The sequence below is a fragment of the Carcharhinus amblyrhynchos genome, chromosome 3 (genome assembly GCF_965287045.1).
Source record: "Carcharhinus amblyrhynchos chromosome 3, sCarAmb.v2.hapA, whole genome shotgun sequence".
NCBI lineage: Eukaryota > Metazoa > Chordata > Chondrichthyes > Carcharhiniformes > Carcharhinidae > Carcharhinus > Carcharhinus amblyrhynchos.
Genome location: NC_137326.1, coordinates 140960970 through 140973165, shown reverse-complemented (window position 1 = coordinate 140973165; position 12196 = coordinate 140960970). Strand labels below are relative to the sequence as shown.

The following is a 12196-nucleotide window of genomic DNA, read 5'->3' as shown; positions in this document are numbered from 1 at the left end:
GCTTCTCCCCACCCCACCCCCCCCCAAGCATTTTACCATTCTACAAACACCAAATTCTGACTTCCCATCTCCCAATCTACAATTACTCTCCTCAACTTTGCAACACGACATCACTCCTTTCGCCACTCCATCATCCTCTTTTCTCAACAGAGAATTCGCAAGTAGCTCGGGTAATAATCCAGAGATTATAACTCCTTGAGGACGTGTTCTTTAATTTGGTTCCTCGTTCCTGATATTCTCCAAACAGGTCATCTGGCTTATATTGTTTGTCCCAACATGGACCACAACAACCGGATCCTCCCCCTCCTGACTCCAATATCCTTTCAAGCCAGTTAGAGGTGTCCCTCATCCTGGCACCGGGCAGGCAACAAAAACGTGCGGGACTCTCAATCCCGCTTACAAAGGATGCTGTCTGTTCCCAAAATTACAGAATCCTCGACCACTATCATTCTTCTTTTTGCTCCCCGTTTGAATGGCCGCCTGTACCATGGTGCAGTGGTCAGCTAGCTCATCCTCCCTACAGCCCTCATCTTCATTCACACAAGGGGTAAGTATCTCTTACCTGTTGGACAAAGAACGGAGTCTCCTCCATTCCTGAATTTCAGATCCCTCTACCTGCCTCACTCACAGTCACACCCTGCTGTCCCTGACCAATGGCTGAATTGGAGATATTTAATCTAAGCGGTGTGATCGCCTCCTGAAGCAGTGAACTCTCCCCCTCCTGGATGTGCCATAGTATCTGAAAGTCAAACTCCAGCTCAGTAACACTGAGCCGGAGTTCCTCAAGCTGCCAACACTTACTGCAGATGTGGCCTCGATGTGGCAGCTCGCAATGGATCTATCAGCTCCCACATGAAGAAACTCCGGCACGTCGCCTGTCCATCCATGAGGTCAAATCTCATGGGATCCAGGGTCAGGTAGCCAATTGGATACAAAATTGGCTTGATGACAGAAGCCAGATGGTGGTTGTAGAGGGTTCTTTTTCAAATGGAGGCCTGTGACCAGCCTCAGGGATCATATAGAACATAGAACGTTACGGCGCAGAACAGGCCCTTCAGCCCACGATGTTGCGCCGACCAATTAAAAAAGCAGTGACCCTCTAACGTAAACCAATCCCTTTCCATCCATAAACCTATCCACGGATCTCTTAAACGCCCCCAAACTAGGCGCATCTACAACTGCAGCAGGCAGGGCATTCCAATCCCTCACCACCCTCTGGGTAAAAAACCTACCTCTGACATCCATCCTATAACTACCACCCCTTAATTTAAAGCTATGTCCCCTCGTGCTAGCTTTCTCCATCCGAGGAAAAAGGCTATCACTATCCATCCTATCTAAACCTCTAATCATCTTGTATGTTTCAATAAGATCCCCTCTTAGCCGCCTTCTTTCTAACGAAAACAGCCTCAAATCCCTCAGTCTCTCCTCATAGGACCTCCCCTCCATACCAGGGAACATCCTGGTAAACCTCCTCTGCACCCTCTCCAATGCCTCCACATCCTTCCTATAATGTGGGGACCAGAACTGTACACAATACTCCAAGTGCGGCCGCACCAGAGTTTTGTACAGTTGCAACATGAAGTTGCGGCTCCTAAATTCAATCCCCCTACCAATAAACGCCAAGACACCGTATGCCTTCCTAACAACCTTATCTACTTGATTCCCAACTTTCAGGGATCTATGCACACATACACCTAGATCCCTCTGTTCATCAACACTATTCAGAGTCCTACCATTAGCCCTATACTCTACACATCTGTTATTCCTGCCAAAGTGAATTACCTCACACTTTTCCGCATTAAACTCCATCTGCCACCTCTCGGCCCAGCTCTGATAACAGTGCAGGGCCCACTGTTATTTGTCATTTATATTAATGATTTGGTCGAGAATATAGGAGGCATGGTTAGTAAGTTTGCAGCTGACACCAAGATTGGCGGCATAGTGGACAGTGAGGAAAGTTATCTCCAATTGCAACAGGATCTTGATCAATTGGGCCAGTGGGCTGATGAATGGCAGATGGAGTTTAATTTAGACAAATGCGAGGTGATGCATTTTGGTAGATTAAGTCCTGCCCTGGTTCACTCAGTTAATGGTAGGGCATTGGGGAGAGTTATAGAACAAAGAGATTTAGGGGTACAGGTTCATAGCTCCTTGAAAGTGGAGTCACAGGTGGACAGAGTGGTGAAGAAGGCATTCAGCATGCTTGGTTTCATCGGTCAGAACATTGAATACAGGAGTTGGAATGTCTTGTAGAAGTTGTACAAGACATTGGTAAGGCCACACTTGGAATACTGTGGACAGTTCTGGTCACTATTACAGAAAGGATTAAACTAAAAAGAGTGAGAAAGATTTACTAGGATGCTACAAGGACTTGATGGTTTCTGCTAAAGGAGAGGCTGGATGGACTGGGACTTTTTTCTCTGGAGTGTAGGAGGCTGAGGGGTGATCTTATAGAGGTCTATGAAATAATGAGGGGCACAGATCAGCTAGATAGTCAATATCTTTTCCCAAAGGTAGGGGAGTCTAAAACTAGAGGGCGTAGGTTTAAGGTGAGAGGGGAGAGATACAAAAGTGTCCAGAGGGGCAATTTTTTCACACAGAGGGTGGTGAGTGTCTGGAACAAGCTGCCAGAGGTAGTAGAGGTGGGTACAATTTTGTCTTTTAAAAGCGTTTGGACAGTTACATGGGTAAGATGGGTATAGAGGGATATGGGCCAAATGCAGGCAATTGGGACTAGCTTAGCAGTAAAAACTGGACAGCATGGATAAACTGGGCCAAAGGGCCTGTTTCCATTCTGTAAAATGCTATGACTCTACGACTCTAACCCTCTTGCTTACCAAGAATTTACCTATCTCTGTCTTAAAATAATTCAAAGACTCTGGTTCCACAAACCTTCCAGAGAGCTAAGACCCTTGAGTCAAAAGATTTCACCTCATCTGAAATGGGCTTAAAATCATTCTTAAACCATGACCACTAGCTCTAGATCAAGGGGATTTTCACAGTAACTTCACTGCAGTGTTAATGTAAGCCTACTCGTAATACTAATAAATAAACTAAGCATCTCCCACAAGAGGAAGCATCCTCTCCATATTCGCCCTGTCAATATCCCTCTGGGTCACATTTCAATCAAGCCACCTCTTGCTCGTCTAAACTCCAGCGGATACAACCCTGGCCTGTCCAACCTTTCCTCATAAGACAACCCACTGATTCCTGCCATTGGCCTGGTAAACCTTTTCTGAATGGCTGCTAGCGCAATTAAATATTCCCTTAAATAAGGAGGCCAATACTGGATACACTGCTCTAGCTGTGATTTCACCAATGCCTTATACAACGCAACACCATGACCTCCAGAACATAAACAATAGCATTCTATAAAGTTCATAACCATTTTAAATTTGCTATTTATGTTTCTTTTCCCATTTACATCCTCACGTTAACGATTCTTACTGAGCTTGGCATGATATTTTACCCTTAACGATTTATATGCTAACTTCAGTCCAATGGTTTATAATATTTGTTGAACTTACCCAACTGAACGGCATCATTAGCAGTGAGTTGACTATTATTCAGATTGAGACATCTCTGGTCTGGCTTCTTCCCCAATCTTTCCATGAACTCAGTGACTTGCTCCCATTTGCTGGAGCTGTTCTCAACATCTGTGGACTTCAATTCATCTTTGATGCAAAAACAGGAATCAATGGGAGGGTCAAACAGATTTTAATGTGAATAGATCCAAGCAGCAGCACTTAAACCCTTCAGCTAATGCTCACACATCAGTAAACGTAAAAAGCTGCCAATTAATTTCTGTAGATATTTATGTAGATATGAGGGGAAATCAGAGAGAGGGGAGGTACCAAAAGCCTCAGGGTACAGATTTGCAGGCCTGGATGAGATGTGTCCCAGGCTGTTGAAGGAGGCAAGGGAGGAGATATTAAGGGGACAGACAGTAATATTCAAATCCTCTCTGACCACAGGTGAGGTGCCAGAGGACTGGACGATGCTAACATTACCTCCCCTTTTTCATAATGGGACAGTGAGGGAACAGGAAATTATAGGCCAGTCAGTCTAACCTCAGCGGCAGGATAGTTACTGGAGAGAGTTCTGAGGGACAGAATATATCTGCGTTTGGACAGACACTGAGTAATCAGAGTTAGTCAGCACAGATTTGTTCAGGGAAGGTTGTGGTTGGCAAATTTAGTTGAACTTTTTGAGGAGGAAACCAGGAGTACTGATGAGGGTAATGCTTTTGATGTGATCTATGCAGACTTTTAGCAAGGCCTCTGAGAAGGTCCTTCATGGCAGGCTGGTTAAGAAAGTAAGGGCCTATGCGATCCAAGACAAAGTGTGGCATTGGACCCAAAATTAGCTGAGAGGAGTATTGTTTGCAGCCTTGGTGTCTTTATTTGGGAAACGATGTTCTTGCTACAGAGAGAATACGGCAAAGGTCTACCCGGCTGATTCCTGGGATGACAGATCTGTCATACGAGGAGAGACCATTCACTGGAGTTTAGGAAAGTAAGAGGGGGTCATCGAAACTGAAAATTATGACAGGCTAGATTCAGAAAGAATGTTCTGACTCCAGAACCAGCAGTCATTGCTTAAAGATAAGGAGCAAACCTCTTAAAACTGAGGGGAGGAGAAGTTTCTTCACCCAGAGGATGGTGAATGTGTGGAATTCACTCCCACAGAAATCAGTTGAGGTCATAAAATTGTGCGACTTCAAGAAGAAATTAGATATAGCTCTTGGGGCTAAAGGGGTCGAGGGATATGGGGGGAAAGGGGGGCATCAGGATATTGTATTTGACAATCAGCCATGATCAAAATGAAGGCTCAAAGGGCCAAATGGCCTACTCCTGCTTCTAGTTTCTATGTATTTGTGCTGTTTGCATCAAGGTGAACTCTGGGCACCGGCTGTTCACCCTTCCCCTTCAGAAAGCTCTGTAGCTGCTCTGAGACATCCTTGACTTTAACACCAGAGAGACAACATATTTTCTAAAGTCTCATTTGCAGCCACAGAAATGTCTATCTATTCCCCCAAATTGTGTAAAGGTTTAAGGATAATTGCCAGATTAGAGACAAACTGTCCATAATTGTTTAATAAACCCAAAAAATAATAAAATTGATTAACATTTTGAGGCACAGGTGCCTCAGTAATGGCTTTGACTTTAGAGGGGGATTTGTGCAGACCCTTTGCATCAATGACATGATCCAGATATTCAAATGGAGATGGGAAAAAAATCATATTTATCTTTCCGTTCTCTTAATCCACAATCTCCTAGTCTCTGGAGTGTGGCATCTAGGTTGTGGGGAAAGTCCTTCTTTATTCTTTCCAGTTACTAAGACATCATCTCAGGAGCACTAGCTGATGTTAACTAGAATGCAGGTTATAATTATTAAAGCAATTATCAACAAATAGCACACTGGAAAATCCCCTAGTCGCCACACTCCCAACTATTCCGGTACACTGAGGGAGAATGGCCAATACAACAAACCATCACGTTTTTCGGACTATGGGAGGAAACTGGAACACCCAGAGGAAACCCATGCAGACATGGGAAGAATGTGCAAACTCCACACAGGCAGTTACCCATTTGGGAACCAAACCCAGATCCTTGGTGCTGTGAGGCAGCAGTGCTAACCGCTGTGCTACCATGACCAATGCATAGTCCTTGTGTAGACAACACGCTGTATTCATACTGAAGCCACCTCATCATCTTGTGTAACAGTATTACTGCACTAAATGGAATCAAACAACTCAAAACATTCATGAGGCTCTTGGGAGCATCAACAGCCCCTGTACCATACCCAATCACAGTCTGTTTCATGGTTTCCATCAAATCAGGGATGGATCCTGGTTCAATGAGAGTGCAGCAGGAGATGCCAGGTGCAACATTAGGCATATCTAAAAATGAGATGCTAATAAGATTTAAGGTTTTTAAAGAGATACAGGGGAGATTCAATGGACAGAATATGTTGATTAGAGGCATTCTAAATGTACAGAGAATTTTCTGTCAACACAGGAAAGGCCATTCCTGCCAGGTGATTTTATTTTCATCCTTTTTAAACCTTTAGAAAATAACTACATTTATGGTTACCTGATAACTTTGAAACTTTATTTTCTGAATCCAGTGATGTTTTCCCTAGTTTCCATTTTTCTGTGACATTTTCAGTAGAATTGTCAGACCCCTTAAAGAAACGAGAGACTGGAGATTGTGGCAGTCTGTCTGTGAAAGACCTACTCCTCCAAATCCGGTTCACAATCAAGTCAAAAGGAGACTTGGAATGCTTTGTACCAAGTTCATCACCGTGTGGTTTGGAACCTACCAAAAAAATACAACGTTAGAGATTCACCACACTGTCCAAAAACACTTCCATTCAACACTCAGGGAAGGACAGGAGGAGAAGATCAGGCAAGCTTGTCAAATCCCATTCAGTTCAATGTCATTCACCAAAATATCTGCACTCACTGTGTGGGGATTGGGACTGGAGGGGAGTGTTTCCAATGAGAAAGAATTGAAAGGAAGGGTGCTTCAGAGAATCAAGTTAAAAGAAGATGGCATCATTGCACAAGGATGTGAGGCAGATTAGAACATAAAGAACAATAAAGAATGACTAAAGGATGAATATGGAGAGAGAAATTACACAAGAAAGCTCACTAGTGAGATAAAAAGAGTAATATTTTCTAGAAGTTTCTACATTGCATATTGGCCATCTAGAATATGAGAATGGGGAGTTAATAAAGGAAAACCAGGAAATGGTGAATAAATTGACCTGATATTTTGCATCAGTCTTCACTGTACAGGATACAAATAACATCTAAGAGATAATTGTGAAGCAGGGGGTGACAGGCAATCACCAGGGAAACGGTACAGAGAAAACCATTAGAACTTAGGCATCGCTGGCTGGCCAGCGTTTATTGTCTAACCCCTGTTGCCCTGAGAGGACAGTGGAGAGTCAACCACATTGCTCTGACTCTGGAGTCACATTCGGCCAGACTGGGTAAAGATGGCAGATTTAATTTTCCTGGAGCTTCAGCAGACTGATTCCATAGATGGCAGGATGATTCCACATGGAGAAATTGCAGGAATCTGGGCCTATATTCTCCAGAGTTTTAAAGAATGAGAGGTGACCACATTGAAACTTACAAACTTCTTACAGGGCACGACAGGATGGGTGCAAGAAGGATGTTCCCCTGGCTGGGCATCTCCTCATACCTCAGACCTTCCAGCCCAGGCAGCATCTGATAAATCTCCTTTGAACTCTCTACAGCACAATCACATCTTTCCAATGATGTGGTGATCAGAACAGGACACACTACTCCAGTTGTTGCTTAAAGGACAAAGAACAGTACAGCAGAGGAACAGGCCTCTTGGCTCTCCAAGCCTGTGCCGATCACATGGTCCTACTGCTGTTATCCCTCTATTCTCTATTTGTTCCTGTGCCTGTCAAGATAGGACTTAAACATGGCTAACATAACCACCATCGATACAGTTCCAGCATGACCTCCCTGCTCTTATATTCTATGGTAAGTAGTCTCACAACACCAAGTTAAAATCCAACAGGTTTATTTGGTAGCACAAACTTTTGGAACATTGCCCCTTCACCAGGTGAATGGATATTCTATGCCTTGGCTAATAAAGGCAAGTATTCCGAATGTCTTCTGAAACACCTTCTTGACCTATCCATCAGGGATCTGTGGATATACACTCCAAGCTCCCTCTGATCTTCAGGGTCTTTACGAACACTGGACACTGATAGTAATGCAATTCATAGTGATGAATCATAGTGAACATAAGAAATAGGAGCAGGAGTAGGCCATCTAGCCCTTCGAGCCTGCCCCGCCATTCAATAAGATCATGGCTGATCTGAAGTGGATCAGTTCCACTTTCCCGCCTGCTCCCCATAACCCTTAATTCCCTTGTCTATCAGAAATCTATCTACCTGTGACTTAAATATATTTAGTGAGGCAGCCTCCACCACTTCAATGGACAGGGAATTCCAGAGATTCACCACCCTTTGATTGAAGAAGTTCATCCTCAACTCTGATCTAAACTGCGTCCCCCCTTTATTTTGAGACTGTGCCCTCTAGTCCTGGTTTCCTTTCTAAGTGGAAAGAATCTCTCTACCTCTACTCTATCTATCCCCTTCATTACCTTGTAAGTCTCTATAAGATCCCCCCTCAGCCTTCTAAACTCTAACGAGTACAGGCCCAGTCTATTTAATCTCTCCCCATAAGCTAACCCCCTCATCTCCGGTATCAGCCTGGTGAACCTTCTCTGCACTCCCTCCAAGGCCAAAATATCCTTTCGCAAATACGGGGACCAAAACTGCACACAGTACTCCAGCTGTGGCCTCACCAGTACCCTGTACAGTTGCAGCAAGACCACCCTGCTTTTATATTCTATCCCCCTCGCTATAAAGGCCAGCATCCCATTCACCTTCCTGATCACCTGCTGCACCTGCAGACTGGGTTTTTGTGATTTGCGCACAAGGACCCCCAGGTCCCTCTGCACCGTAGCATGCTGCAGCTTTTTGCCCTTTAAATAGAAATCCCTCCTACTATTATTTCTGCCAACGTGGATAACCTCACACTTGCTAACGTTATACTCCATCTGCCAGGTCCTCGCCCACTCGCTCGGCCTATCCAGATCCCTCTGCAGACTTTCCACACCCTCCACGCAATTGGCTTTTCCACTAGTGATTCATAGTGTAATCCTTTGCCTTGTTCATCCTCTCCAAGTGCATTACCTCACACCTTTCCGAGTTTAATTCCATTTGTCACTGCTCTGCCAACCTGACCAGTCCATTGATATCCTCCTGCAATCTACTTTATCCTCATTTTTACCACCCAAACAATTTCTGTCATCTGTAAACCTCTTAATCATACCTCCTAAACTTAATTTCAAATCATTAATTTACATCACAAAAAGCAAAGACCCCAGCCCCCAAGCTCTGCCGAACCATTCCCCCACCCCCAACCACCCTTCCCCACTCTCCGTTTCAGCCAATTTTGAGCCCAATGTGACACTGTCTTGGATCCCATAGGACCTTACTTTCTTAACCAGCCTGCCACAAGGGACCTTCTCAGAGGCTTTGATAAAAGTCTACATAGATCACATTGAATGCACTATCCTCATCAGTACTCCTGGTTATCTCCTCAAAAAGTGTTAAATTTATCAAACAATAAGGTGAGGCCACTCAGGATGGAGATGCCTTATGAGGATAGGTTGAGAGAGCTCGGTCTTTTCTCCTTGGAGAGACGAAGGATGAGGGGTGACCTGATAGAGGTGTATAAGATGTTGAGAGGTGTTGATCGAGTGGATTCTCAGAGGCTTTTTCCTAGGGCTGAAATGGCTGCCACAAGAGCACACAGGTTTAAGGTGCTGGGGAGTAGGTACAGAGGAGATGTCAGGGGTACGTTTTTCACTCACAGGGTGGTGGGTGAGTGGAATCGGCTGCCATCAGTTGTGCTGGAGGCAGATTTGATAGGGTCTTTTAAGAGACTTTTGGATAAGTACCTGGGACTTGGTAAGATAGTGGGTTATAGGTAAACCTAGTAGGTAGGGACATGTTCGGCGCAACTTGTGGGCCGAAGGTCCTATTTGTGCTGTAGTTTTTCTACATTCTATGAGGAGGAATGTCTTCAAGGAGGATAGAGAATTCTAAAGGTTCACTATCAGAGGGCTGGAGGCTCGGTAACGAAGTTCAAGATAGATTTCTAGAGTTCCTGGTTCATTTGAAAGACTGCAAACGTTTCATGTGTAAAACCAGAACTGTAGTTCAAGTTCCAGCTGTGGTCTCACTAAGGCTCTCCATATTGCAATTAGGCATATTGACTTTTACACTCAGATCCTCTTGCAATTAAGGCCACACCATTTATCAGCGTGTTAGGTTTCAATGATAACCAAATCCCTTTCAGCATCAACACTCTAATTTCTGTTTTCCCTCCTACAAAGCTTTTCCCCATGTAATATTCCACTGCCACGTTTTTGCTCAATCGCTCAGCCTGAGGACATTCCCTTCACCAACAGCTTCTCAAAGCAATGAGTAACAAAATGCTGACAAAGCAGCACGCAGGTTCCAGGAAAGAATTAAAAAACAATTTCATTGTATGAAGTGATTCATTTTGCAAAGAGAATTGACAAGAAACTATACGAATTAAATGGCAGAATTTAAAATGTTTTTGGGAACAAAGAGATAAGGCAAAGTAGGCCACGGCCCAAGTGTTGGCAAAGGGATTAGTATCGATTGGCATTCGAAAGTCAGTATAGACACGGTGGGCCAAAGGGGCTATTGCTGTGACTCTGACACAAACTCCTTGAAGGTGATAGGATGAGTTGAGAAAGCTGTTGTGAAGGGTAGTAAGGGCGTGGAATGGCCTGCCTGCAGCAGCTGTGGACTCGCCAACTTTAAGGGCGTTCAAATGGTGAGTGGATAGGCATATGGATAACATTGGAATAGTTTAGGTTAGAGGGTCATTAGATTGGTTCCACTGGTCAGCACAACATCAAGGGCCGAAGGGCCTGTACTGTGCTGTAATCTTCTATGACACACTGGCTGTTGTGTCTTGTAAATTGAGAGTACAAAGATAATGACATTGCTTAGATCTCATTCAGTACAGGAAGAATGAAACTTTGGAGAGGACAGGATTATTCTCCAGGATTCAATGATCCCAGAGTTTCTTTATACAGTTTACCGACCATTGAATCACCAGGCCAAAGTAATCGTGATCATTTGCATGAAGAGTTTGATTTCTGGAGAACAACGTAATGACAAAAATCACACAGCACATTCAGTCCATCGTTACACGTGCGGGTTTTTGGTAGAGCTGTAGATTATAGTCTAAATAGAACAGGATTCATCAAACAATACCTGCGCTCTCCATCTTGCGTACAAGTGCGCGGATCCTGGGCCACACGATTCCTCCCTTAAACCTAAAAAATATTCATTATTTCAGCAACGTAAAAATCTAATAGAAAAGTTTAATGGAATGCAAGATTTAGTAAGAGGGAAGAACTGAGAGAGATCAATATTAGTAGAGAAATGGTGCTGGGAAAATTGATGGGATTGAAGGCGGAGGAAGTGGTTGAGCGAGGGAACCGTGGTGTACTAAGGAAGTTGAATCTCTGGTGAAGAGGAAGGAGGCGGCTTATGTAAAGATGAGACGTGAAGGCTCAGTTAGGGCACTGGGGAGTTATAAATTAGCCAGGAAGGAGCTAAGGAGAGACTTAAGAAGAGCTAGAAGAGGACATGAGAAGACTTTGGCGGATAGGATCAAGGAGAATCCTAAAGCTTTCTATAGGTATGTCAAGAATAAAAGATTGGTTAGGGCAAGATTAGGGCCAGTCAGAGACAGCAGTGGGAAGTTGTGCGTGGAGCCTGAAGAGATAGGAGAGGCACTGAATGAGTATTTTTCATCAGTATTCCTGCAGGAAAAAGTCAATGTAGTCGAGGTGAATACTGAGGTACAGGCTTTTAGACTAGACGGGATTGAGGTACATAAGGAGGAGGTGTTTGCAATTCTTGAGAGTATGAAAATAGATAAATCCCCTGGGCCGGATGGGATTTACCCTAGGATTCTCTGGGAGGCTAGGGAGGAGATTGCAGAGCCTTTGGCTTTGATCTTCATGTCATCATTGGCTACAGGTATAGTGCTGGAAGACTGGAGGATAGCAAATGTTGTCCCCTTGTTCAAGAAGGGGAGTAGAGACCATCCTGGGAATTATAGACCGGTGAGCCTTACTTCTGTTGTGGGCAAAGTTTTGGAAAAGATTATAAGGGATAGGATTTATAATCATCTAGAGGGAAATAAATTGATTAGGGATAGTCAACACGGTTTTGTGAAGGGTAGGTCGCGCCTCACAAACCTTATCGAGTTTTTTGAAAAGGTGACCAAAGAGGTGGATAAGGGTAAGGCAGTTGACGTGGTGTATATGGATTTTAGCAAAGCGTTTGATAAGGTTCCCCATGGTAGGCTACTGCAGAAAATGCAGATGCATGGGATTGAAGGTGATTTAGCAGTTTGGATCAGGAATTGGCTAGCTGATAGAAGACAGAGGGTGGTGGTTGATAGCAAATATTCAACCTGGAATTCAGTTACAAGTGGTGTACCCTCAGGGATCTGTTTTGGGGCCACTGCTGTTTGTCATTTTTATAAATGACCTAGATGAGGGTGTAGAAGGATGGATTAGTAAAT

At 44.1% G+C, this 12196-nt stretch overlaps 1 protein-coding gene across 4 annotated transcripts in view; it reads right to left on the bottom strand.

The window, feature by feature from the left end:
• The window catches only part of lrrc31 (leucine rich repeat containing 31), a 113148-nt gene that overhangs the window by 70981 nt on the left and 29971 nt on the right, over nucleotides 1–12196 (bottom strand). For all 4 annotated transcript variants that reach the window (XM_080186153.1, XM_080186152.1, XM_080186155.1 and 1 more), the window contains exons 2-4: nucleotides 10873–10934; nucleotides 6096–6320; nucleotides 3528–3674 (exon numbers count right to left, since the gene is read on the bottom strand). In XM_080186153.1, coding sequence (XP_080042279.1) covers nucleotides 3528–3674; nucleotides 6096–6320; nucleotides 10873–10885 — 385 coding nt within the window. In that variant the 5' untranslated portion in view covers nucleotides 10886–10934. The remainder of the gene's footprint in view (nucleotides 1–3527; nucleotides 3675–6095; nucleotides 6321–10872; nucleotides 10935–12196) is intronic.